The sequence below is a fragment of the Tenrec ecaudatus genome, chromosome 16, assembly GCF_050624435.1.
Source record: "Tenrec ecaudatus isolate mTenEca1 chromosome 16, mTenEca1.hap1, whole genome shotgun sequence".
Lineage (NCBI taxonomy): Eukaryota > Metazoa > Chordata > Mammalia > Afrosoricida > Tenrecidae > Tenrec > Tenrec ecaudatus.
This window is the reverse complement of record NC_134545.1, coordinates 17,697,997-17,725,617: the sequence shown is the minus strand read 5'-3', so window position 1 is coordinate 17,725,617 and position 27,621 is coordinate 17,697,997. Positions and strand designations below refer to the sequence as shown.

The following is a 27,621-nucleotide window of genomic DNA, read 5'->3' as shown; positions in this document are numbered from 1 at the left end:
CATGAGCAAGCCATGATACTACTTTTGTTTTGTGCATGTTAAACTTGTACATGATGCTTACAATGAAATATTGCAAGGACCATGGACCCGCCAGAAGAACAAACAAATGGAAGAAGTCCAATCAAAATGTTCTTTGGAGGGATGGCGGCGAGGAGACTTCATCTCTTGTATTTTGGACAACATGTTGTTTGGAAAAGTAAGTAGAGGGGCAGTGGGAAAAGAGCAAGAGCCTTGACAAGATGGACTGGCACACTGGCTGCAGCCACGGGCTCAACCCTAACCACTGGAGGATGGCTCGGGCTGGGCGGTGTTTTGTTGCACACCGGTCACTGGGAGTTGGACCCAACTTGCCTGCACCACTTAACAGAGGGCAGTCAAAGTTAGTTCTTCAAGAGATTGTTAGCCCAAAGGCTGGTGGTTGGAAGGCAGGGATGGAGTTCTGCGTCCTGGAGAAAGCCCGACAGGAAACAGCTGCACTCGGCACACATGGCTTGGCGGCACCTGGCATCAACTCCTGTGCTCCCTCTGCCCTCAACACCCCCAACACCGCTCCTTGGGGCTCTTCCGTGTACGGGAGGCAAGGCCACACTTTACAGGAAAGGTGTCCGCTGCCGCCCTGGCACTCGCGAGAACAGGGAAAAGGCAGAAGCAATTCAATGGCTCCTCAGAGTATCGTTTATGGAAAAGCGTCCCACACCCAAGTTAGAAACATGCGTTAGAAACCCGTATGAATGTAACAAAAGTGCCAAGACCTGCCACTCTGTAGCATGATTACCTCTGGGGAGCAGATGGGCGGGGCCAGAACGCCCCGTTGGGAGAGCGCGCGTTAGACTGAAGATCTAAAGGTCCCTGGGTCGGCAGCAAGAGGGTAGGGAGAGGAATGACCACTCAGCGGCATCTGTTTTGCTTTGTCTTCCCCCCAAATGAGAGATATACAACAAGCAATGGCAAAATATGAACATCCGTCAAGTCCTGTGGGTAAGTGTACATGTCCTATGAGTTTGCTTGATGTGTCCAATTTGGGCCACACACACACCCAATTAAAAATGATAAAGTCACCCATGTTAAATTACTAACTTTACATTAAAAGGAGAAAGTAACACCCAGGGGGGGAAAAAAAAAAGCTTTTCTCCCTCCATTGCTTTGTTTTGCTGCCGTGTGTTGGCCAACTGGGGTGCTTCTTCAGCAAACCACATCTGGCACCCCTGACAGCACATCACCCTCACTGCACCTGGACCATCTGCAGACACCAAGGGACTTCTCCCAACCCAGCTACAAAGCCGTATTTAGGCGAAGCTGGAAGTACGGCTACTCACTGTTCTTAGTCACACACTGAAAAGCTTACTGACTGACTTTTTTTAAAGGTAAAATCAAGCAACTTGGATACAAGTGAAGAGCTCCTCACTCGCAGTTTTCTCAGTAAACTAAGATATTAAGAAAAACGTTATTAACAACTTCTGCCGCTTATGGCACAAAAGCACTTACAGGGATCCAACATTTCCACTGGGAGCCGAACACCACTTACAGGGTAGCTGTCACTGACACCCTTTATTTCTGTCGAAACATGAGCGCCAGTAAATAAATAGAAATACTAATAAGAACTAACATGCTTCCACGAACTCACCCCCACACCTCTATCGCTTTTCTCACGATAACCTTTAGGCTAGAAGGACTTTGTTATCTTTGGTTTCTAAATTGAGAATATAGTATATCAAAACAAAAACTGAAGCCGAGGGGAAAAAAATCAAGAGGCAAAGAACAAAACCATCGCTGATCATTCAGACTAGATTTGGATGTAACTCAATCAAACTTGCTGCTAACCAGTCGATTCCTGACCCATAGGGACCCTATAGATTTGGACAGGGAAGAAAAAAGTCCCCCCTCCCCCACAAATGGCAAGGGGTTCTGAAAAGGATGGAGAAGTGATCTCCAAATGACTGGCAGCTGGCGGCAGACACACAGTGGAAAAGCAAGGCTGTTCTGTGAGCAGCTGCTTCCTCCGGCTGTCAGGTCACCACAGACAATGTTACAACAAATAGCCAGGAAAGAACTGCCACGGGCAGAGGTGGGGGGGTGGGGCGTGGGGGAGAGGGCTCATTCAAATGTCTGCCAGGGCGAAAGGGACAAAAGGAGTAGTGGGAGAACTGGGGAGCCCTGGAAATGGACTCTGGTCCTTTTCACATTTGGGGTGCTCACAAACACAGGCGAGTCGGGAGATCAGACCTGCAAATACCTTCTGACCCATAACAAAATCCAACCCAAACACAATGGCCAAGGTGGATTTTGCTTGATGAGCATGTTATTAAGTATGCGAAGCTGGGCAATTATAAGCTGCCGAGATGAAGCGTCGGGAACAGAAGGGAAGAACACCGGCACAGCCTTATATGGCAAGGTCAGGGTGCCATCGCTGCTGAAAGACATGGTGCACTGGGATCTAAGAATGCCTCTTCATTCACACCCATGCGCACACACACTCAGCACCCCGGGAAGCCCCAAGGCTCCCATGTTCAACACACGAGGTTTATGAAGGGCACTTCCGACAGGTACATGTCAGGGTGGCAAAAGATCTAAATAAATGATGAAGCTGGAAGATTTACAGTAATGACAGCTTTTAGATAACTTGCAGGGCAAGAGGTGACTTTAAGAATCTCCCAGGGCCACATCATCAACGCATGGATTTGCTTCATCAACCTTCCATTCAGGATGTCATTTCCGTTACATCTACAGGATGTGTCGCTTACTGTCCGGCCACACATATACATACATCTGTAGTCCCAGACCCTGGTGGTGTTGGGATTTAGACACTGGACTGTTAACCACAAGGTTGTTAGTTCAAACCCACTAGGTGCTCCATGGGAGAACGAACCATAAGGCAGGATGCTCTTATAAAGATATAAAGCAGCGGTTCTCAACCGGTGGTCGCGACCCCCTTTGGGGATAGAATGACCCTTTCACGGGATCGCCCAATTCATCACAGTAGCAAAATGACAGTGATGAAGTAGCAACAAAAATAATTTTATGGTTGGGGGGGTCACCATAAGATGAGGAACTGTATTAAAGGGTCGCAGCATTAGGAAGGTTGAAAACCACTGATATAAAGGTATAGACACGCTACATGGGGGTCCCTATAGCTTGGAATCTTCTCGATGGCAGGGGGTTGGTTTTGATTTATGCTCCCATAGGGCTTGCTTTGTTTTTAAAGGGAAAGCAGCTCTCCTTGGTGCATATTATCCTCCTTAGTGGCTAGAAAAACCCCAGACCCACTCTTACAGTCCTGCCATGGCCCCAGTCCCCTAGCAGTGGCGATGAGAAAACCCAGAAACCAGCCCCTAAGGGTGTCAATGTGGGAATCACACACCGCCCGATTTCAGTGTGGGTGTCGTGGGCTTTAGGCAACACATGCCTAGGTTTTTCTAGCATGGAACTGTAGGTTTAATCATTTTGACTCTACATTTATACATACATGTATTTTTAATTGTATCGGTCTCTTACACGTCCCCCATCGCTGCTGCAAGAGAGCTTTCACAGCACCGCTCTAGGTAAGAGCCCCACCCCAGTGGTTGGGGTTGCCAGCTAGAGGTGAAGACCACTGCCAAGGCTCCCAAAGGCTCCGGCCCCAAAATCGACCCTATGGGACACATTTGTGAAATTGGTCGGGATGCTGGCTCAGAGGCGACATTATCTGAAGGATCCAGTGGCCTGCCTGGGGCCAAGCAACTTGAGCCCAAAGGAAAACTCCGCCTCTGAAGCGTGGACAGCTGGCACAAGGGAAAGGTGTGACAGCGAAATGTCCATGTGGCTGGCCCAGAGCTGAGGTGGATGGCTTTGAACACGTTCCAGCCAGCTACCCTCACAGTGGCAGAATACCTCCCACGCAGCTCCAGCATCTCTGCTTTGGATTTGGGAAAAGCACTTTAGAAAATCCCAGAGCAGCAGACAGACTGGGCCCAGCTTGCAGAAGCTGATGCTTCAGGAAACCCACACAATGGCAACATGTTCATCCAATCGCCACTTTTCTTAGTAAAGGATGGAGGTAAAGATCGAATTTCAAGTGTCCGTAAATGCAAACACATCTAGTGGATCTAGCAAGGAGTGCTCACCATTTTAAATAACTGCAACAACAGCCCTGCGCCTGCCTGCAGCAGGTAACATTCAACATTGCTCTGAAGAATAAAGATTCCCTTCTTAAAGGGAAACCACAAGTGATCCCACCTAATCCTACTGGTGTTTACTTATTCCCAAGGGGCCCTGCTGGCGCAGTGGTTACGCCTTGTGCTGCTTACCGCAAGGTGAGCAGTTCGAACCCACTGGACCCTCTGCAAGAGAAAGACAAGGCTTTCTACTTCCGTAAAGATTTACAGTCTTGGAAGTTCACAAGGACAGTCCTAGAGAAATGGACTCAATGACAGGAAGCATTGATTCACATCACTCCTCATTCCCCCAAATAAGAAAAAACAAACAAAAAGCCAAAACATAAAAACAACCCCAAATCAAGCTCACTGCCATCAAGCCGATGCGGACTACAGGACAGGGTAGAACTGCTCCTGAGAGTTCCCAAGATTTGACTCCTTACAGGGGCCCAATGCCCCATCTTTCTCCCTCAGCACGGCTGACAGTTTCAATGACTAAGCTTGCACTTAGCAGCACATTGAGTAACCATCACAGCCCCGGGGCTTTCCCTCCCTGAAGGAAACTTAAATACTAAAGGGGCACTCAGCCCCCACACACTGTGCAATCCAAACACCCTAAAGCTCCAACAGACTCGCATGGAAGTTTTCAAACAGGTTTCCCTGAATGAGCTCCAGATCGGGTCTGTGCTAAACGACTTATGTCAGAAGTGACGAAGTGACGCTAGGACAGTGTGTCTGGTTTTGAGAATGGTCTCAAGAGCCCTGGTGGGACAAAGGCTAAGCCCTGGGCTACAAACCAGAAGGGAGAGGATGAGGCAGTCGCTTCCATGGGATGCACTGGGATGGAAGCCGCTCCCAGAGAGCCGCCACACAATGGACAGGAACACCTGGGCGGGTCAGACTCCTCAGAACCACCACTACCACACAGACCAAAGGGGGAGGTCCGTGATGGGGAATGGGGAGCCCTGGGAGGATGTGGAAAGAGGGGATGACAACTAGTGAGTGGTGTGAAACAAAAGGTGTAAGAATTGTCGAATGGGAAATAAATAGGCTCTGTAAACTTTTACCCAAAAACCTAATAAAATGTTGTTGGGGCAGGGGGCTGTTGGAGGGAGACAGATGAACTTTCAAGGGCCAAAGGGTGTAATGGTATGGATTGAACTGTCGCCCCAAATACGTGTCTATTCAACGGGGCTGCAACTCTGGTCTGGCAGTTGGGGAGTGCTGTGATCATTCTTCACAGCGCTCAGGGGCTCTCGCCCAGTACCCCAGTACGGCAGGCATCACCTTTTATCTTACGACAGAGAAAAGGAGAGAACAGGACGCAGAGAAGAAGGGGCTTTAGTGCCACCAAGAAAAAATACGCTGGGAGCTAACTAAATCCTCTGACCTGGGGCCCCTATGCTGAGAACCCCCTAGACCCCCAAAAAAGGAACAGTGACGCCCAAACCCATGGTGACCTCCAAGAAACAGTGCACCTACAGATGCTGAAAGGAGACACGGACGTTCCCCCTAACCCAGTGGTTCTCAACCTCCCTCAAGCCGCGGCCCTTTCACAGCTCCTCATGGGGTGGTGACCCCCAACCATAACATTATTTTCGTTGCTACTTCATCACTGTCATTTTGTTACTGTTATGAATCGCGCAACCCCCATGAAAGGGTTGTTCGATATCCAAAGGGGTCAGGACCCACAGGTTGAGAACCGCTGTCCTAAACATTGAGCAGACAGCAAGAGAAAGCCTTTTCCTAGAATTGCTGCCTGGAATTCAAACTTCTAGCCTTCTAAACTAAATACATTTGTTTGTTAAAGCAAAAAAAAAGTAGATTTGTGTATGGGACAGTTCAGTTCTGCTCTGTTTGCTCAGAATTGACACAATGGCAGTGGGTTGGGTTTGGTATCGGTTTTACAGGTGTACCTACTTGCAGATATTTTCATCTTCCTAAACCCACCCTCAAAATTTAATATTGAGATACTCCCAGTAAATCATGTATATTATATAATCCATCATTCAGATTGGCCACTTCTTAATGTCAAAGTGACCTCTCGTATGATCATTTTCAATCCATATGCTAGCTTGCTCACTATTATACCAGTCTAATAATTACTGGTTTCTCTAAGAATGAAGAGGAAGCATTTCACTAAGACTACCCAACCTTTACCTAGCAGGTCTAGTTCTTTTCATAACTGACATATGGTTCTAATTTGTGGTGAGTGATAGAAGGGGACTGACAGGGATTTTAAACAGTCAAATCAAAGGTCACCAATATGCAACCTCTTCTTTCCTTTTAAAATAAGATTCTATTGTGTTCATTTCCATTCAGGGTTAGTAGCACTGGTTACACTGGTTACATCTATCACAACGCCAGCCAGCGCTCCTGCTTGCTCTTGTTTGTTCTCTTCTGCACTGCTCTGGTTTCCCTGCCCACTTTACAGTCTCACCTGTGCTGTGGAACAACTGTTGATCTGGTGGTTTTTAAGTAGGCTGCCTGTCTTACAGGTGATACCCTTTATTACGGGTGCCACCTTGCTATTTTGTTACAAGATGAACTCGGGGTAATTCAGTTCTAGGTTTATTTTTTCATTCGTTTACTTAAAGAGTGGCTCAGAACTATAGTCTTGGGGAAAAGTCCTTTGTTCTCTTCTGTCCCCGTTTGTCTGTTGCTGTTGTTGTTTTAATTGAGAATTTGAGTTCTTTTCGTAAGAATTGCCACTCCCTATCTTTCTCTCTTTTTATCAGGGTCTTGCTGTGATCTCTTTCAGAATGAACAGTGGCGATAGCTGGGCACCATCTAGTTCTTCTGCTCTCACGGTAGACAAGGTTGTGGCTTGTGTAGATTTGTTTCTTCTGAGTTTCTGGTTACCTTCTTGCTTGGTCTGGCTCATCTATTCATGTCTTCGAATGACTAGTGGGACCATGCAAACAGGGCATGTAAAACTCGACCACAGGGACACAGTCCGTCTCTCCACTCCATTTCAGAAGCAGGAAGAAAGAGGACTCCCATGACCATCGAGGAGGAAAGGCCACCGGTGGAGCATGTAAAAAACCACTGCCTCAAGTGGAGGAGCCGCAGAGACTGTAAGGCAGACCAGCCGATGGGCTTCCCAAGAGAACTAGAGCCATGTGCTACCAGCATGGGTGAGAGGGCAAAGGAAGTGTGCCCCTACCACTGGGTAACCTATCACCCCACCACTAAGCATTGTCTGTGAATTCTCTGGAGCCATTTCAATAGATTAGAGAACTAGAGTGTTGTGGGAGGGATGGTTGGTGTCAGAATAGGGTGATGGAGAAGGAAAGGTGAAGCAGGTCTGGCTTCTGCCTTTTGGCTATTGGCCTTGGACTGTACAGTTGGATTCCCCGCCCTACAGAAGCAGGAGGAGGTCAGATGAGGCCCCCACACCTGGTCTTCATTGGGTCTTAGCTTTTAAGACCCCAGACAATATACTCCCTTTCCTAGACGCAGATCTTGACTTTTGTGAACTATGTCATGACAGTAGGCTGAGGGGTCCTGTGTAAGCCTTCAAACTCAGAGAACCAATCTCAGAGGGTGTGTGGTCCCATCTGAGGAGCATCACATTTGTGTCTTCAATGAGCTGATGCATTCTGGAGTTCAACTGTACACACCCAACCATTCTGGGCGGCTGCGTCTGGCTGCTTTCTGTTCAGTAGCGCCCTTATCTAGCCAGCAGCACAGGCTGCTGTCTCACTTCCGGGTACATCCCCAATTTCAAATCTCCAGTCTTCTGTGACTATTATCACTTGGTCACGCTGAATGCTCGCCACAGTCTCCAGCTCATCCTGGGGAGGGAAATCAAAGGCACGCTGTGCACTACCTGACTCAAGGTGTACTTAAAGGTTGTCCTATTTATATTCGTTTTCATTTTAGGGAGTGGGGGGGGGGCGCAGACTGCTTACCAAAGCCACTTTCTGACCCCAGACTTCAATAAGTGCATCACACGGGCCATAAATCAAAAGCAGATCTTTTCAAAGGCACTGACAAAAAGGCATTACTGGTTGGAGGGCAAACCCCAGTAGGAATTCCTGAGCTCCCAGCAAGGAGAGCAGCCAGTGAAACACGTGCCCGGAAGCGCAGGACAAGCTTCCGACACGCACATAGGGGCTCCATTCACAATGCGCAGAGTTCAAAGGCCTCAAAATGGATGCACATTGAAGTGGGTTTCCCTGCTTTTTCAACACTCACCTTCTTCTGACAGCATCATTTATGTGGCTGTGTGTGATGCTGCAGGCCCTCAGGACCACCCCCCTACCCACCCGGCCCCCTTACAGCACAGGGAGGAACCAGAATGGCTGTGGGACTGGGGAGAGCACACCAAAAAGACTGAGGCACAGGACCTACAGCCTGATGACAGCCTCCTGGTCAGTGAGTGACCTTCTGAAGAATAAAACATTTAAGGGAACCAGAACCGCCCGCCTGGAGGAGGGGTTCTGGAATAAACCGGCCAGGTTGGGTTACCCCGTGTGGTAAGGTAAGCTAGAAACGAAAGCTTCCAGGGAGAGGCAGTGTGGCTCTCTGTAAAGGCCTCGCCTGCCTGGGTAAGTGAAAAAGAAGAGCCTTTGTGGGCACAGCGCAGCAAAGCTCTCTCCAGAAGGCGGCTGTACCCTGAAACGGATGCTGTGCTGTGTGCTGTCAGGCTGACCCAGACTCATGGGGAGCCCTGGTGGCGTAAAGGTTATGTGTTGGGCTGCTACCACCAAGGTCAGCAGTTCGAAACCAGCAGTCACTTTGTGGGAGAAAGAGGCGGTCTCGGAAACGCACTGGTGCAGCCTTACTATGTCCTACATGGTGGCTCTGAACCAGCCCCAGGGCAGTTAGTTTGGTTTGGAATCTTTCTGGGAGCAGACCACCAGGTCTTTTCTCCCTTGGACATTAGGTGGATTTGATCTGCTGACCCTCTGATTGAATCACTGCCACACTGGGGCTCGCAGCTTAAAACTGACTACAAACCACATGCAAACTCCCGTCAGGACTTGGGAGAAGTTACTGTGGACAATTACCATTTTGCTGAGTTTACATTTCCTTATTCAACCTTGCCTAAACATGCAACGGCCACCAGAGACACTGTACTGAGTTTATCAAGTCAAAGCCTAGTGCTTTCTGCTCATCCTTATACAGACATCATATCGTATCCCATATGACACTTCAGGTTTGAGGGCAAGCAAAAGCCAAGAACCCACTGGGAGGTAGAACTGGGTCAAAACATAATTCCCCTTGAAATCACAAGCGTGACCAGAACACTTTAAGTGCAAATACAAAAAGAAAACAGCAACACGGCATTCCCTGTCCTATCAGGAGGGGCTGGGTGGTGGACCCCCGCCCCCGAGTCAGGGGCGCTCAGGAGAAACCCTCTGTGAACCACGGCCACTCCAGGCTGCCCCTTCCAGCCCCAGCTCCCACTCAGTCTAAAAGGGCATTCTTGTTGATGTGAGAATAAGAAACAAAAATATAATCGCTTTTTTCTTTACTGAAAGACAAGTCCGTGGGCTCTGAGGCTGAGCCAGGTCACCCTTTGCACAAGGTCTTCATGCACACGAAGCCCAAAGGCCAGCCCTGGACACACGGTGGTCTTTTGTCACTGAGCCTCTACTCTGAGCCCTGCCAGCAAAGAGGGCCAGAGTCCCAGCTCTTCTGAGAAAGCAGAGCTGTGTGCCACCACCCGCCATTTCCCCGTGATAAGAGCAGAGGGTCTTCTGCATATGGTCACAACGTGGCTTCTCGAGAGACCCAGACCCTGAGTGCAGACCGGTGCCTGTTAAACTCTGAATCTCTTCAAGAGACATCTGTGGTCAGAAGCCTGGTCGTGGCCCAAGATGGGTCATCGTCCTGGCCTGGGGGGTCGGGTGTTTTGCCCTGTATCCTTCAGCCTGCCCATAGCACTTGTTTCTGGGCTGGGGCCAGGCTTCAGAGAGCAAGGAAAGAGTTAATTGCTCTTTGCACTTGACTCAGTGGCCTCCCTACACCACAGACTCACTGATCCCACCATTCTTTGAGCTCACGTGCAGCCAATCAAAGCCCAGGAAGGAAATGATCCTGGCCGGCTGACAGCCCAGAGCCCCAGCGAGCTGATGGCCATATATGGTAAAAACCACTGTCAGAGCCCTGTCAGGCCTGCTGGGCGGTGGCTGTGGACACACCAGCAGCAAACTGCACAAAGCACACCCTGCCACTGGGGGTGGGGGGAAGGCATCATCTGCTAGGACACACTCTGAGTCACAGCCACTCACTGTCATAAAAAATAGCCATGGGGCACATTGTGAGGATCTGTCTGCCAGGACTCTGTGCTCCATTGTTAACTGGGGTGAGCAGGGTGCCCCCCGCCCAACCAGCCCCAAGCAAGGCTGTGGTAAACGCAGTAACCAGGAGCAAATGAAAAGGCCCTTCTGTGGCACTTCATGTGGTAATGAGGCTGTGCAGTGCTCACCCCGTGACTGGCAGCTCATGACATAATTTGGAAGCCATTGTTCTGCACCTGCTGTCTCCCACCATTCGCCTCCCCTGCCCCCTTCCCCAGCCTCCCCTGCCCCCTTCTCCAGCCCATCCCATCACCCACCCTCTTCAGGGGCCAATATACTGGGCATCCCACAGCACAGAAGGACGCTAGGTATCATGTGCCTGTTATACTCGAGCTGTCATGTACCACTCACCCACATTCACTCCCCGTCTTCAAGCCAGAGGCCTAGTACTTGGGACCATGGCGACAGCCAGCACAGGCCGTGCCATGCTGTGCCGTGCCTGGGCCACACACACAAGCCCCGTCAGGTCACAGGCCACCACTTTTGAACTCGTTTGTGAGAAAGGCACTGGTGTGTCAGCATGGTGCCCGAAGGAAGCCCTCTGAGGAGCGCATGCTGCTGCTATTTCATCTTTGTCCTGTTTCTTCCCAAGGCAGGGTGGGGACCAAGGAGCCTCCAAGCCTTATGGCAAGTCCCCAAGCCGGCAGGATCAGCGCCCTGACAAGCTAGGGCTTTTCTTTCTCAGTAAGCCTTCCAATCACAGGAGAAGCTTGCCAAGGATTACGTGTCAAAAGCAGGCCAGAGTTTCTATAACAAAAAATATCCTTCACCAGTAGGAAACTTTCCTTTTCTCTCTTGTGTAATGAATTACATACATTCGCACCATGTGCAAGTCAAAGACAACCCCAAAAGGCTTAACTTCAAATCCACAAAAGACATAGCGCTTTGGGCAACCAATTGGTCTCTGCTGCAATTTCTCCAAACGTAGAAAAGAGACGTGACAGCTCGATTGGAGCAGGAGTGGAGGCTCTGATGACAAAGGGAACATTTTGATGGCACTCGGGAGCCTCACTTTTGTGCAGAGGACAGGAAGCCACTGCCTTTTCCTAACGGTGACACAGCACAATGCGGGGTAGGACCCAGTGAAAACCAAAACTCTAAAAGGGACAACAGTGCTCACTTGGGTTCACTCCGTGCTGCTTGAGGAAAGCGCCCATTCTGTACTGTTGGTACTGCAGGGAGGGAGGGAGGGAGGGCGAGCCAAGGCCTCCAACGTCTACCGAAAGGCTACCTGTGGGCACCTCTTACCTGGCTCGGTAACCACACATCTCTCATCTTGCACCAATACCAGCAAAACCAACCGAGATGGCCATTTTCAATGGCCACTCATATTTTTTGTTTTGTTTTGTTTTTTAACTTATGCATCTAGTAAGGTCATTGTAGAAGACTGGCTAAAATAAAGTGTTCGGTAAATAATAAACAAAACACAAGGAAACCTTAAATCCCACCACCAATGTTTACAATCCAGACTTTCCTGTAGTAAACAACGTGAAGTGACCCAGTCAGGGCCGGAGCACGCACATTCACGATGGAGCGCTCACCTGGTTGGTAAATGGGGGCTGGCTGTTAGTGCACATCCGTAGCCCTTTCCACGCATGGTGCCTGCCGGCTATGAAACCCAGAGGAGCTCCAAAGACCTGTGAGTCTCAGGACTCACAGTGCCGTTTAATGTGGGAGGGAACCACACCCCAGTGCAATTATCAAGACCTTACAATTTCTGGCGTCATGGTAAGGCTAGGTGGCACATATTCAGTATTCTAGTCAACTAGAAAATAATAGTATATAGTGATAATACAGTCAGAATAGTGGTGTGGAAGAAACTCCAAAGCAGTCTTTTTCAACCCAGATGCTGTGAAAGAAGGGAATCCTAGCGCCACCCAAAGCAGCCATCAGGTAATAAACAAACTTCTCATCTGGGCACTGAGAATATGTTAGCATCCTTAGATGATCCAAAAAAAGGAAAGAGCCAGCCCCTCAAATTATTCTCCAGGGGTATAATTGACAGTTCACAGGCATAAATAAAGCCTAAGGGCAAACATTTCCCCTAGACCAGCTCCTACACTAGAGGGGAAAATTGCCAACGGGGTGAAGAAGGGGCCACATAGCCACGCCAGACCCAGCCACCACAGCCCCGAGGAGTGTCTCTCTCAATAGAGACGGCCAGATTGACACCCACCATCACTGCAATTTACCATGGTTCTTTCAAGAGAACCGTCCAGAGAGGACAGGGTTAAAGAGTGGTCAGGGAAGGCAGGAGCCATCCTGGGCCTTACCCTCCTCCTTCCATGTGAAGGTCAAGAGGAACAGCATGTACCTCTAACCACAGTTCCAAACACACTCCTTTTGATTAAGGCTAGGGTTGCAGGTTACCTATGATTCAAAGGATGAGTGAGCAAGTGTGCTCGTGCCTCCCCAGAAATGCCTGCTGGCTCCACACCGAGGGAGGGCAATTTAGCCCCAGTGAGCAGTGACAAGGGAGCTGAAAACCCTGTCTCCCTGAGACTACGCAAAGTGTCTCACAGCCAAAACCACACAGCCGATTCTGTACAGCTGGGCTGCTGCTAATTCATCCTCTGAAAGACTGAAGAAGAAGAAGATGGACTGAGCCACCGCCTGCAAAATGCTGACGCGGTGGCAAGCCACAGCTTGATGGGAGTGTGCCTTAAAGGAGCCAGAATCTTGTCCCAATCGGAGCTGCCCTACCCCAGAAAGGAGCGCTTCCCAGAGTCCTCCTGCAGTACTGCTGAAAATTCTACTTTCTCTTACTACGTCCTTCCTGACAGAAGTCATGTAACACCCACTTGAGATAAACAGCGCTCATTCCCAGGCTGCCTCTTGCCATGGGCTGAAATATATCCTATGCCCCTATTATTCTTTCTGCTTCCCATGTTGCAGTCCTGGAGAACAAATTGCCATGCCAATTTGTTCAATACATTAACCCAGAAATCTAACCACAAAGCCCACAAGGCGGCCACAGTAAACCCTGTAACTGCGAGTGCTAAGGAGAGAATCGTGGACAGCCACGCTTTCTAACAAGAGCCTTCCTGAAAGGCTCACCCGGGACCCACCAGCGATCAGCCTGTGCAATATCAGTATGTGCATATCAATATTAATATGCTCATAAACAAAACTACCCCCTGTTGCCATGGAGTGGAGTTGGAGTCACAGGACAGCAGAGCTGCCTCAGACGGCTAGCCGAAGCCGTGGCCCTTCTCTCCCAGCGTGGTGGATGGGCTCACCCCAATTCCTTCCAGCTTGCAACCAAGCACTGCTTCACTACTGAGCTGAAGCCCCAAAGGTGTTACCCAAGTCTACCTGCCTGTCTCTAATCGGAAAAGAAAGGGGGGGGGGGGGGTTTGAACATTTGCCAGAAACCCCTCAGATAAAAACAGAGCTTTCTGTAATCCTGATTTTCAAGCATCACCTTTTATTTCTAGACTTGGGGATTTATTTCTTTCTCACAACCACAAAGCAGCAGCCCTTCAAAACAAAACTGTCTCACAGACACTGATACTGTAAGAGGGAGAGAGCCCTGGGGGCAGCATGGGTTAGGCACTAGGCTGCGAAGCACAAAGTCAGCAGTTCAAATCCAAGAGCACTCCAGAGGAGAATGAGAAGACCGCAGAGCTACGTTTCGGGAACCCACAGGGGTAATAACAGGGGTAATACTACCCTGTCCTATAGGGCGACTATCGGAATCGACTCAAGGGCAGTGAGTTTGAATGTTGTTGGGATGTCTGTTCCCAGCTGAAATGCCCTTACCATCAGGATTACTGGGTGCGTCTTATACCTGGGGACCCCATCCATTTTTCTCTTCAATATTGTCTTTCTGACGGAGACAAAGGCCGCACTCAGTGCCAGCAATCTATGGGGCAGCCTACTTTCTGGGGTAGACCAGGAAACCAGCCACCCAAAAACTAGATGCAGGAGCTCCTGGGGGGACTGGTCTAGAAAACACCTAGGCAGAAACATGTGGAAGAAGGTTAGGGATGCAGTGAGGGAAACACTACTGCTCACCTTTGCTGGACGCAACCTGGGCCGCAGTCACAGTGAGCTGAGAGACAGTGACTTTATGCGACCAGGGAAGGGGGAGCAACACAGAAAAGGCAGAGGAGCAGTGGCACAGTTCCCAGAAGGCAGGCAACCAGCATCACTGAATTGTACCTGGGGAAACGGGTGAATGGTGTCTGCCTTGCTGTATGCCCCTCTTTCCTCCCCCCACAACAGCACAAAGGAAACATTCCAAATGAAATAAATACATGAAAGTGAACATTTTTTAAAAGCTGCCACAGGAAAATGGTTTGTGTGCTTTCCAAAGTTTTACTTTGGCACTGCAGCTCAAAAATGAAACAACTTGCTGCTACAGAGCCGATTCTGACTGCTAGCAAGCCGTGGGCTTCTGAGAGTGCAGATGGCCTCGCCTCTCTCCTGTGGAGGGGCTGGTGGTCTTGAAATGCTGACCTCACCGACGCTCAGAGCAAAAACCTTAATGTGGGGGATAATAACACGTCACACCCACTTTTACACCTGATTTCATACAGTACCCTGGAGCCTACCTGTTGTAAAAGCCAGAGGGCCGAATAGTCGATCTTACTGTCCTGTCACGGGATTTGGTTTACAGCAATCCCACCTGCTCAGAGACGACCATCGAAGGAGCAAAGGAGCAGTGAGTCAGTGAGAAGACCTTCGCGGAATCTACAAAAAGCAGTATTTCATCCAGAGGAGCCTAAAAGCTACTTATTTTAACCTGATTCCTCTGAGGCCAAAGAAGGAGCAGAACAATGAAATACATCAAATAGATAGTGTCTGGTGTCTTAGAGGATTTAAGGTAAACAAGCGGCCATCCAGCTCAGAAGCAACAAAGCCCACATGGAAGAAACACACCAGCCTGTGCGATCACGAGGTGCCAAAGGGATCAGGTGTCAGGCATCAAAGAACAAAACATCCTATCTTTGTGAATGAGGAGGAGTGCAGAGTGGAGACCCAAAGCCAATCTGTAGGCAACTGGACATCCCCTTACAGAAGAATTGCAGGGAGGAGACAAGCCAGTCAGGGTGCAGTGTAGCAACGATGAAACATATAACTTTCCTCTAGTTCCTAAATGCTTCCTCACCACCACCACCCCCAACTATCATGATCCCAATTCTACCTTACAAATCTGCCTAGACCAGAGGATGTGCATTGGTACAGAAAGGAACTGGAAACAGGGAATCCAGGGCGGATGAGCCCTTCAGGACCAGTGATGAGAGTGGCGATACTGGGAGGGTGGAGGAAAGGGGGAAACCATTACAGGGATCTACATATAATCTCCTCCCTGGGGGACGAACAGAAAAGTGGGTGAAGGGAGATGTCGGACAGCGTGAGATATGACAAAATAATAATGTATAAATTATCAAGGGTTCGTGAGGGAGGGGGAAGCAGGGAGGAAGGGGAAAAATGAGGAGCTGATGCTAAGGGCTTAAGTGGATAGCAAATGTTTTGAGAATGATGATGGCAATGAATGTACAAATGTGCTTTACACAACTGACGTATGTATGGATTGTGATAAGAGTTGTATGAGCCCCCAATAAAATGATTTAAAAAAAAAAAAGAAAAATACATCAAGTATAGGCCACTTAACATGAGATCAAATTATAAGCTCCAGCTGGCTTAGGAACTGCATTCGTCTCTGTAATGGTATTAAATAATAATAATAAGAGCCCTGGAAGCACGGTGGGGTAATCACAGGTCAGGAGTTGAAACCCACCAGCTATGCCACAGGAGAAGACGAGGCTGTCTGTCCCTAGATAGGATCGCTATGAGCCAGCACTGACTTCATGGCAGTTGGTTCGAGGTATAAACAGATGCAAAGATTCCCAAGGTTTGTTAGAGCAAAGATGCGCTTTGTGGATGAGAAAACGGAAGTGAACTGTCAGAACTCAGAGGGAGATGAGCTAGTAAACGCCTAGTTTGGTTTGAGTTCTATTGGGTTTACCCCAATTCTTTGGAGAGGAAAAAAATTCTGAAACGTGTTCCTCAGTCTATAAAAAGGGGAACTACAAAACAGATTATGGTTTTCAAGTACCAAGCTGAGGAGCCCTGGCGATGCAGCAGGTTAAGTGTTTGGGCTGCTAGCCTCAAGGTTAGCAGTTCCAAACAACCAGCTGCTCCAGGGGAGGAAAAATTAGGCTGGAAAGACTTACAGTCTCAGAAATCCCCAGGGGCAGGTCTACTCTGTCCTATAATCTATCTCTATGAGTCAGAATGGACGTGGTGGCAGTGAGTGCACACGTACGTGGGTGTGTGTGTGCATTCGTGCCTGCAAGCTTATTTTTTCAAGCTGGGTCTGTCTCCTCAGCTGGCCATCATAAAGTCCACCACGGGGCAGCCAGGTTTTTCAATGCTCCTTGCTCTTGCAGCAGAAACTAAAAATCAGTGGAAACATACATGGCAATAGAATGTGTAACATGTGTAACATACATTATGTAATGTGGACATACATAGAGGACGGAAAAGAACAGAGCATTGGCTGATGGTCGGTCTATGTCTGTAGCATTTATAATGTCTGAATTCATACTATTAAAAGTTAGTATAAGTAAGACCTTTCTAAGCCAATGAATAACTTAAAAAAAAAAAGCCAAACGCTGTCTTTAACTCAACCCTAACTTCAAAACCATCATGAGGAACAGTAATAATTGTTCAGTATTTAACACTCAAAGTGATTCTTTAGGCAGAAATATCATAGCATTTTTAATATTAAAAAAATTGGGGAAATGAGGAGCTGATACCAAGAGCTCAAGTAGAAGGCAAATGTTTTGAGAATGATGATGGGAACAAATGTACAGATGTGCTTGACACAATGGATGGACGTATGGATTGTGAGAAGAGTTGCACGAGCCCTCAATAAAATGATGTTTTTAAAACTTCAATCTAAAGAGAATCAAGAGTCTCTGTAGATTTCAGGGGGTGGTCCTGGTCGTGTAGTGGCTGTGTGTTGAGCTGCTAACCACAAAGATCAGCGGTCTAGCCCACCACCACTCCAAGGGAGAAAGATGACTCTTTCTACTCCCATAAAGAGTGACGTCTCAGGAACCACAGGGGCAGTTCTACCCAGTCCTATAGGGTCCCTGTGAGTCGGAAGTGAGTTTGAATTTTTATTGTGATATACTCTCGGCTAAATGTTTGAATGTTAACCACAAGGTCAGTGGGTCAAACCTACTCGTTGCTGCTTCAAGGGAGCACATGGAGCTCTCTTCTCCCACAGGTCTGTAGCCTTGGGGACCCTACAGAGAGAGGGTTGCCATGACCCCAATCCACGTGATGGCGGTGAGCTGCTCACCGAAACACTTGTCACGCCAGTTCTCTAAGATCACCCCCGATGCCCCAGTGAGGCGGTATGTAGTGTGACAGCACATCAAGCAGACCATAATGTCAACATCAGAAGTTTACAATACATATACGTGGGGGCATCTCCCCCCAAACAGAATTTTTCTCCCAAAGCTACGTATTTAAATTTTTTAATAGAACAAGCTTATCACCTACAAAGTAGTCTCCATTATACTTAATACATTTGGCAAATCTGCAATTCCATTCTTGGAAACATTTTTCAAACTCATTGGTTTGGATGGCTGACAGCACCTCCCTTGTTCTCCCACCCCACCCCCCACCCTGAGCAGTAAAGAAAATCTCATAGCTGCAGGCTGGTCTCTTAAATCAGCCATCGCCAAAAAACGAGGTTTGAGTGAAACTGCTTTTACGAAAAAATTCACTATGACCAGACAGAACCTTCCCAAGTGATGTCATAGGGTGCACTAACTTAGAGCAAGTTGCTGATGCTCCCCTAAAAGGGAAAAAGGCATACTATGAAAGCTCCACTGGGTGAAGTTCCCCTCCCCACCCCCCGCCACCCCCTTGTATGATAGAGAACTCCACTTGACAGGAATTCCCTTTATTCTAAGCACTTTCAGAAGTTCCTGGTCCATTACTAATGAGCTGGTTTGTTGGAGGGATGGCACTGAGGGGGGGAGGGGGCATGGTGGTGGTTCCCTTCCCTAGTGCTTTCAGCGGAGGGGAAAACAGCTGGGAGGTAACTCAACATCTGCATCTTCACCTAGCTCCTCTCTGTCTAAAGCTCAGGGCTATGCAAACATACCTTCCTCTTAAAAAGGTTAACCAATTAACAACAAATCTTCTAGTCCCTCTTCCCAGCCCCGCCACCCCCACCCCTTCTGTCCCCCTCACCCCATGCCCAACTCAGGGACTTCCGGATAAAGGAAACACGGATCTCAAGCGGTGTTATTCCAAAAGGACCAGCAGGGGACACAACTCCTCACTTCTCTCCCACCTGGAAAGGGGTTCTCTGGGAGGGTGAAGCAGGGATCTCAAATGGAGTTGCAGCCCAGTCCACCCAGATCCACTTGCAATAAAGAGCATTCCTTTGTGCCCACTATCGCCATGTAAATCTGATGCTACGGCGTATCATTGTACAGCCTGGAAATCTGTAGTGCTTCAGAACATTTGTTTGAGTTAGTATCCCAGTTGCCATTCAAAAAATCCACTAAGTCTCAGTCCCCATGACTTGGCCAAAACAAAAAACCCCAAAGAGGACACTATTTGTCAAGGATTTCACCTTGCTGGGATCACAATCAGTGTTCATAGAAGCAGCAGTCAAGAGACCAAACGACATTTTGCATTGGGTAGTCTGCTGCACAAGACCTCTTTAAAGTGTCCAAAAGCAAGGATGGTACTTTGAGGATTAAATAATTAATAGGCAAGAATGAGGACACTTCGTCTCATGCACTCTGGACACGTTATCAGGAGAGCCCAGACCCTGGACAAGGACATCATGCTTGGTCAGGTAGAGGGTCAGTGAAAAAGAGGAAGGTCCTCAAGGAGATGGATGGATGGACACAGTGGCTGCAACAATGGGCTCAAACACCACAATTGTGAGGGTGGAACGGGACCAGGTGGTGTTTCATTCTGCAGGGACGGGGCTGCTGTGAGTCGGCACTGACTCAACAGCATCCCACAACAGCCCACTGAAAAAGAAACGCATCATTTTATCCACTTGAAAACAAAGGGAGCCCAATCCAGCATCGGTAATTGTTTTCAAATGCTGCTGCTTGACACAGGAAAAATTTGTGACGGTTACTAACCAAATCCTAATATCCCTGTCCAGCCCACGCTGACATCATCATTCCACAACATTCTTCTTCCTCCTCAGCCCGCCCAGCCAGAGGCCCTCGCTCTGTCTGATGCTGCTCTGCGAGGTCCAGAGCACGTAGCCTCCCAGACGAGCCATCAGCGTTGGATCCCACCAGCCATCAGGCATTGCTGAGTGGACAGTCAATCTCTACAGTCCATCTTCTGGAGACCGGAAGGCGAGGTCACTTACCTTGTGCAGAGGAAGCACGAGGAAGGCTCCTCCCCCACTCGCCTCGATGATGATGGCAACAAATCGGGGGTTGACCGCGCAGAAGGAACTATCCCAGGTCACTCGGGAGACCCGGATGTCATCGTAACACTGGTCGTTTTTCACCGCTTGCCCAAAGACGTGCCGAAACTTGCTCTGCCGTACCACGCGCCTCATAGTGCCTGCAGGGGAAGGGCGGGATGGAGTTAGCGTAAGCTGAGGGCAAGCACAGAAGGGGCCTCGGGATGGCTCTCTGCTCGCTTCAAACCCACATTCCCTTTAGCTGCCCGAACCAGGGAGGGCGGCCACATACGCCAGTGACAGAATTACAATAAATGCCGGGGATGGGGGAACCTAATTCAGGACCCAGAAGCAGCCTATCTGTTTTTTTCATGTCAGGAGAATGATCAGGGGAAGAAGGAAGACAAATTAGCCTTTCAGGCTGGGTGGGAACTGAAACTCCCTCCAACCCCCTGGTTTTAAAGATAAGAAAACCCCAGAATGAAGTTATCCGATCAATTTTTTTTCTCCCCGCGCTGAAAAAAATGCTACAAACCAAGTTAGGTTCTTGTGGCTTTTTCCTCAGACTGTTCACTTCCTAAAGAGCTTTTCCCCAATGTCTCAGCCCTCTGCGTGTGCACAGCGGAGCGTGGCCACAGGACCAAGGACACGGTGAGGGGACGAGCCCAGGAGCTCCAGGCAGCTGTTCTTGTCCAGAGCTTTCTAGTCATTAACAGACGCAAGGAGGGAATCAACTCGGGGCCAAGCAGCCTGGTACTGCTGCACGCGACAAAGCCAGAAACAGGAAAAATCCGTCTGAGCGGAGACAGGCAGCCGAATAGGTCCAGAGCCAGGTCTTGGGAAAGCGGAGCAAGTGTTTAAAGAGTAAGTGATGTAGTGAGAGGAAAATTTGGGATGATAATCTGTTTGGCAGCAGTGACAAATTTCAAGGATTAGACAGGAAGCAGCAAAGATGCCAGGTGGCTGGGCAAAATGGGAGGGAGGAGGGAGGAAAGGAGGAGGCAAAAGAATCCAGATGGCTGATCTGCAAGCCCTCCCCTCCCCCAGTAAACCAGGACTGGAGGAAGCGGGGTGACAGTGGTCACTGAAGACTGTTTTGTGCCTGCACACTGAAAGCTCCAAGATGTAGGCTCTCCAGACCCACCCAACCGAGGTTCCTCGCCCAACCCCGGGCGATGTGACTTTCCCATGGGCAGGGGCAGGCAGGCAGAGGGCACTGCTATCCCACTAGGGAGGAGACAGGAGCAAACCGAAAGGGGAATGAAACTGGAGCACAGAGAACCTTTGGCAACTCAGCTCAAAACCAGTCATCCTGATGGCCCACAAAGACAGGGAGGCCAACACTTGTCCACTTGTGCCAGATGGTGGGGGTGCCAATTCCTGCCCTCGGAGTCACTTCCTGGTGGGTCTGGACTCCCCATTACCCAAAAGGAAAGTCTTCCCTCCTCTCCTGCCAGACCCCCGCTTCTATCCCATGCCAAGGCATGTGCAAAAGTGGCCCCACTCCAACTCCTGGGGCATCTGGCTGGGCTGAGGCAACAGACCCTTGGCAGGCAGCTGAGCATCTGCCTGCTCAGCTCAGCTGTCGCCAGGCCTTTCCAGCTGCCTACAAGGACCATCCACTTGGAATGCTTGGTCGAGACAATGGCACGTGACAAGCCTTATATGCTTTGACAGTGTCCTTTGCTTGTGGAGCGGTATGCACGCTTCTCGAGAAAGGATTCCACAAGACAGCTTCCCCGAGGTGGTAAACACCAAGCAGAAAAGCACAAGCTTAAAAAACGGTCCATCCCCAGCCAGCAGCTCTCAGAACACACTTCCCTCCACAGCCATCTGCATGCACTCTCTCCCTCCAGCATCTTCCAACACGTGTGCTGAGAACCAGTGGGCCAGAAAGAGATGGGATGGTGCCATATGTCAGGGTGAGCAGCCTTCGTACACAAAAAGTTCTTTCAAAGTCCTAAGGTGGAAACCTCATTAGAGAATTAAGCAGAGGACATCAAGCGGTAACTTACGAGAGAAATGTGAGTGGCATTTCTCGGCACTCGCGCCTGATACAATGGCAGTAAAGGATAAAAGCGAGGAGAAACAAACCCAGGAGGGCAGGAGGCTTACATGGGAGCAGACATGGCGATGACACTTTGGAAGAAGGAATGCGAACATGTGCGTGTAGCTGGCACGTGCGCGTGTACCTGTGTTCCAGTGTCCCAGGAGAAGGGAGCCTGTGACTCCCTCCCCCCAGATGCTCAGAAGAGAAGGTAGAGGCATGGTGTGTCTATCGACAGGGATGCAGGAGTCAGCGTAAAGAGAGAACTGACTGCAAATAAGGAGCCACAACCAAAACAAAACCAAAAACCCAGCCGGCTCTCATCAAGCCCACCACAGCTCACGGTGAGCCCCAAGGGTGATAGTGTACTGCCACTGTGTCTGCCCTATCAAGACACAGTCCTTCATTTTGCAATCTATTTTTCGAGGTCTGTCTGGTTCTAGGGCCATTGGGGAGTGCATTGTCTGTTCTGTCAGTGAGGCAGGATCAGGGAGAGTGAGGCCTCACTAGAGGGTGTGGCGCGAGTCACCACCCTTAGCTTCCTTTGGGGGGGGGGGGTGAGCGCTGTATCCAATATATAGGAATGCTTTTGAGACCTGCAAAGTGACTACCATCTTTGAAATCTGTGTTAAAACAAGAACTTCCTGTTCTGAGCTGTTCCCTTATTAGGCAAAACGCCAGCTTCCTGCTTAATTAGGTAAAACAAAAGGCTAGGATGGAGGATCTGGCAGAGGCCAGAACTGGACTGTCTAACATAAAGAAATGACCAAAGCGTCCTCAACCTGACCTTTTGACATCATAGGGCTGAAAACACACCTCCATCAACACCCCAAACCTGGGCAAAAAAACCATCTTTCAGACATCCTTTCTTACTGCAGATGTACAGAAGACTTGCTCTTGTGCTGACTCATCCTAAAGAAGACCAACCAGATGCCAGTGACTGCCCTAGAAGACCCTAATTTAAAAAAACTCTGGCCCAGGACTCAGTAAACTGTCCCAGTGACATGACTCCTGGTGTGCTCCTTTGCTTGGCCAACCAAGTAAGGGATTCTTCCTTTTGGCTATTTTGTATCTCCACAGACATGCCAGGGGGCACTAGGAAAACCACAGTAATGCCTTGGCCAAGTTCACCCTCTTCCTCTGGCTCCTCCATCTGACCTCTGGGTCTTGGGACTTGAGCCAGCAGCTGATCGTCTGATCTGATGTGCCAGCTTCCACAGCCTTATGCGTGGCAATCTGTCATTTGACCTGTTGGCTTGGTTGACCAGCCTCTGCAACTGCGTGAGGGAGAAGGATTCTCCAGACAGGTGTCTGCCCTACATATTTGGAATGTGCCAGCCTTCAAAATCATGTGTCATTTCCATGGTGCTTGAGTTCTGTGAGATGCTGTAAACGTAAGAGGGACTACTGAGAGGAGGCGTTGATACCAGGGATGATAATGGTATGGTATTTTGGGGAAATTGGGGTTTGGGGACATTTCTAACTTCTACTTAATAGGAACCAGCTTTGTAACGATCCTATTAAAGAAATGATTCATTCACCATATATATATATATATATATATATATATATATATATATATATATATCAGCGTAGAGCTGTACTCGTTGTTTTCAAAGGCAAACTTCTTAAAAGATCACCAGTACCTTCTTCCAAGGTACCTCTGGATGGTCTCAAACTGACAACCTTTTGGTTAAGAGTCAAGGGCAGTAACTGTCTGGCAATGAGCTAGACTCCTAGTTTCCCTCCTCTGAGTCTGTACAATCAGAAGCCTGCCAACCCTTATCACTGAAGAAGGCAAAAGAGGCCAGATGGCTGGCCCCACACTGGACAACACCCAGCACAGCTGAGAACAGGTGTAGGCAGATGCTGCATGGACAACCAGTTCCTTATTTTTCATGGGTTCCACAGCTCTGGGTGACAGATGCCATCTGTTTGCCTTTGATTCCCATAAAGTCCACTATGCAAAGAGCCACTTCCACCACACTAGCATCAGATCAAGCTCATCTTTCAGTGAGAATGGAGTTACGGTGCTGCTTTGGGAGTGGGGAGCAGGGAGAACATCTATATGAAACCAAAGAAACCAGGGGGTCAAGAAACTGAGCACTGGAAATGAGCCACTAGAACACAAGTAAACAGATGCTCACTCACTGGGGGAAAACTGTAACTGGTGTCAATAAACAATATGTCAAGAAACTCAAATGGGAACCTAACTTTTGAGTGGACATTTGTGAAAGGTCTCTAGCCAAGATCCAGGTTAAATCACCTAATGTCACCACAAGATCCAGATTCCTATTGCTGTCAAGAAAGGGCTTTGATGACATCACCGTAAGACACTGCCCACACCTGCTGGCTGACTTCCATACTGAAGTACCCTAAGAAGTCATTTCCACAGCATGCAGAGTGACACCTTGTTTCATACTACCTACATCTAATCAGGACAACGCCCAGGTTATTTTGGGGCAGCCATGATGCAGACCAGAGTTTCCCCAAGTGGGGATGCTGGAACAATGGGGCGACGGGAGCTGCAACTATTTCTCATGGAGGGTGGGGGCATAAGTAGTCTTGTTTGTTTGTTTTTCTGAAATGGGGGCAGCAGGCCAATTAAGTTTGGGAGCCGTGATCTAGAAATGGTGTTGAGAGAGAGCAGAGGGTAGGCCAAGTTGGTGCTGGCTGAGTAGCAGGTCATTCTGAGCCCAGGTTCACCGTGATCTGGGGTGGGGTTAGCTGTCCACATCTGGCACAGACGCGCTGCTCTGAGACTGTTGCATCACGGCCCTTCCGGACACACAGTAGAGGAGAGCAGTTAAGAAGGCAGGCCTGGGTCTGGTGAGTTGGTGGCCCAGCTCCACCATGTGTACAGCTGCTGTGGTTAAGGATGACAAGTCACAGAATCTCCCTGTGCGGCATCAGTGGCTCTATCTGCAGAGAATGACAAGTCATTATGAGTGAGCACTTGGTGCTGGCAGAAGAATACTCTGTGAAGCCCTCTGTAGGTTGTGGGGTGCTGTCAAGTTCATTATAGCTCATAACAACTTCCCAGAACAGAGGGGAACTGATCGGTAGCCTATGCTCCAATCTTCATGAGAGCAGACCACCAGGTTGTTTGAACCGCCAACCTTTGGGTTAACAGGAGTGCTCATAACCACTGTAGCCAGCAAGCCTCCTTCCTTGTCAGTGAGACACCTAACCAGTGGCTCCCTAAGTGTCAGCTCTTGCTATTATCCTAGCCACTGACAGAAAGTCTTCTGAATGCAAATCCTAGCTCTGCCACTTCTAAGCAGAATGCTTAACCTCTCTGATCCTCCATTTCCTCACTTACAAAATCAAGAGGTAGGCTAGACTGCAGATGTCCCCAAATTTATTTGGCCTGCCACCTCTTTTTCAGGAGGTAGGGGTTACTCGAGCCCCACCCCACAATTAAAAACTTGTGTACTATAGGTATCACAACCTAGGATAAAATGTAGGTATCTGCTTTTGCAGTTCCTGTGGGTGGCTCCAGGAACTCCCAAAGGGCAGTAGCACCCACTTTAGAACAATGGGCTGAAGGACAACTAACATGAAAAGTCGGAGACTAACAAGTGCCGGTGAAACTCCAGAGAGCTTAGAACTCTCTTTCACTGCTGGGAGAAATGCAAAACGGTGCCCATACTTTGGAAAGCAGCCTAGCCAGTCCCCAAAAGCTTACACATGGTCACTGTCTCACCCAGCAATTCCACCCCTAGGCATACACTCAAAACAACTAAAAGAACTAGAAACAGGTAATCGAAAAAATAAGTACATACAAATATTCCCAGCAGCAATACTCACAATAACCAAAAGGCAGAAGCAACCCAAATGCACATCAAGTGACGAGTGACTAGATAAACAGAAGACATAATGAATACCACTCCATCATAAAAAGAAATGAGGTGCTGGTAACATGTTGCAACCTGGCTGGACTTGAAAACATGACAAATTCAAGAAGGCAATCGCAGATATTCATCTACTATACGAGTCTGTTCCTAAGAAAGTCCAGAATCAGCAAGTTTATAGAGCCAGAAAGTAGATTGGTGGCTGCTCAGAGATAGGGTAGAGGAGCTTGTGTGTGTGTGTGTGTGTGTGTGTGTGTGAGAGAGAGAGAGAGAGAGAGAGAGAGAGAGAGAGAGAGAGAGAGAGAGAGAGAGAGAAAGAGAGAGGGGGGGGGAGATATTGAGAGAGTGGGAAGGAGGGAGAGAGAGAAGAGGAGATGCTCTAAAATTGATTATTATGGTGTTATCTGGATATTCTAAAAGCCACTGACATGCTAATTTAAGTAGGTGAATTATGTAGTGTATGAATTAGACCTCAATAAAACTGTAACAAAAAACAATTGCCAAGTTCCTCATAGAGATGTAGTAAGCAATGTCCCATAAATGTTAACAATTATTATTTAAGAGCCCACTAATAAATTTCTCTAACCAGGGGAAAAACCCAAAATCAGTCTCCAATGCTGGCACAACACTGGATCTACATACATAAAAACCAACTCCTGATGGATCAAAGACCTAAATATAAAACTTACAACTATAAAGAAAAAACGGGGGCAACTTTAAGCCCTGGAGGCGTGCTGGGTTACATGGGGTTGTTAACTGCAAGGTCAGTCCTTGGAACCCACCAAAGCACTCCATGAAGGAAAGAGGGCCTTTCTGATCCCATAAAGATTTACAGCCCCAGGAATCCACAACCACCTGGTCCTACAGGGTCACTATGAATCATCCGGGCACCTCTTTATGCTCAGTGACATTAGGCATCACCAAAAGCAAATACCATATGAGACTACTGCAAGAAAAGATTTACACATTGAAAAAAGTTGGGGGATGGGCAACAGAAAAGTGGGTGAAGGGAGACACTGGGCAGCGTAAGATAAGATAAAATAATAATTTATAAATTATTAAGGGTTCTTGAGGGAGGGGGAGAGGAAAAAGGAAAATGAGGAGCTGATTCCAGGAACCGAAGCAGAAAGTGAATGTTGAGAACAATGAGGGCAACGAACATATAAGTGTGCTTTACACAATTGATGTATGTATGGATTGTGATAAGAGTTGTATGAGCCCCAATAAAATGACTTTAAAAAAGTACTCTTTGGAGGTTACCACTGATGAAATGAGAAATGTTGAACGTCAAATAGATATTAGCTTAGATGACAGGAAAGGGAGAGGCCAATGCAAAGGAAGATACTTTGGGAGGTGCACACAAGAGTAAAGGGCTACAAAGGTAAACACTATCACATACCCGGTTTTGCAGTAGCAGAAACAATATTCTGTGAGTGGATACATAGCTACACACTCAAGCTGAACAAAGGTGGGAAAGGGAATGGGACTACATATAGCTATATGCATATATAGAGACAGAGGATCTCTCTACATATGTATTTATATATATTATAATATGCCCATGAATACAGTAGAACATTGCAGTGAGCTAGAATTACGTGGTAAGCCCTTTCTATCCATAAGTCTGTAACTCCCATCAAAAGTCTAAGCGGTGATGTGACCCCACCAAACCGAGGCAAAACACTAAGGGCGTGCAACAGAACAACAAGGGGAGCAGAGCAAGGAAGTCCCGAGGGAATACCAAAAATAGACTTTGGGGCTAGGGCATGGCACGCCATCAGACTCAACCGGAAAACACTTCTAAAGGTCAACAAACAGACCTTGAACTATTTACAAGCTCTTTTTGGTCATTGTTTTTTGTTGTTGT

The 27,621-nt window shown here is 48.4% G+C and overlaps 1 protein-coding gene across 1 annotated transcript in view; it reads right to left on the bottom strand.

The window, feature by feature from the left end:
* The window catches only part of CORO1C (coronin 1C), a 95,306-nt gene that overhangs the window by 27,721 nt on the left and 39,964 nt on the right, over positions 1–27,621 (bottom strand). The window contains exon 2 of the mRNA XM_075534507.1: positions 19,815–20,014. Within this exon, the coding sequence (XP_075390622.1) occupies positions 19,815–20,009 (195 nt within the window). The 5' untranslated portion in view covers positions 20,010–20,014. The remainder of the gene's footprint in view (positions 1–19,814; positions 20,015–27,621) is intronic.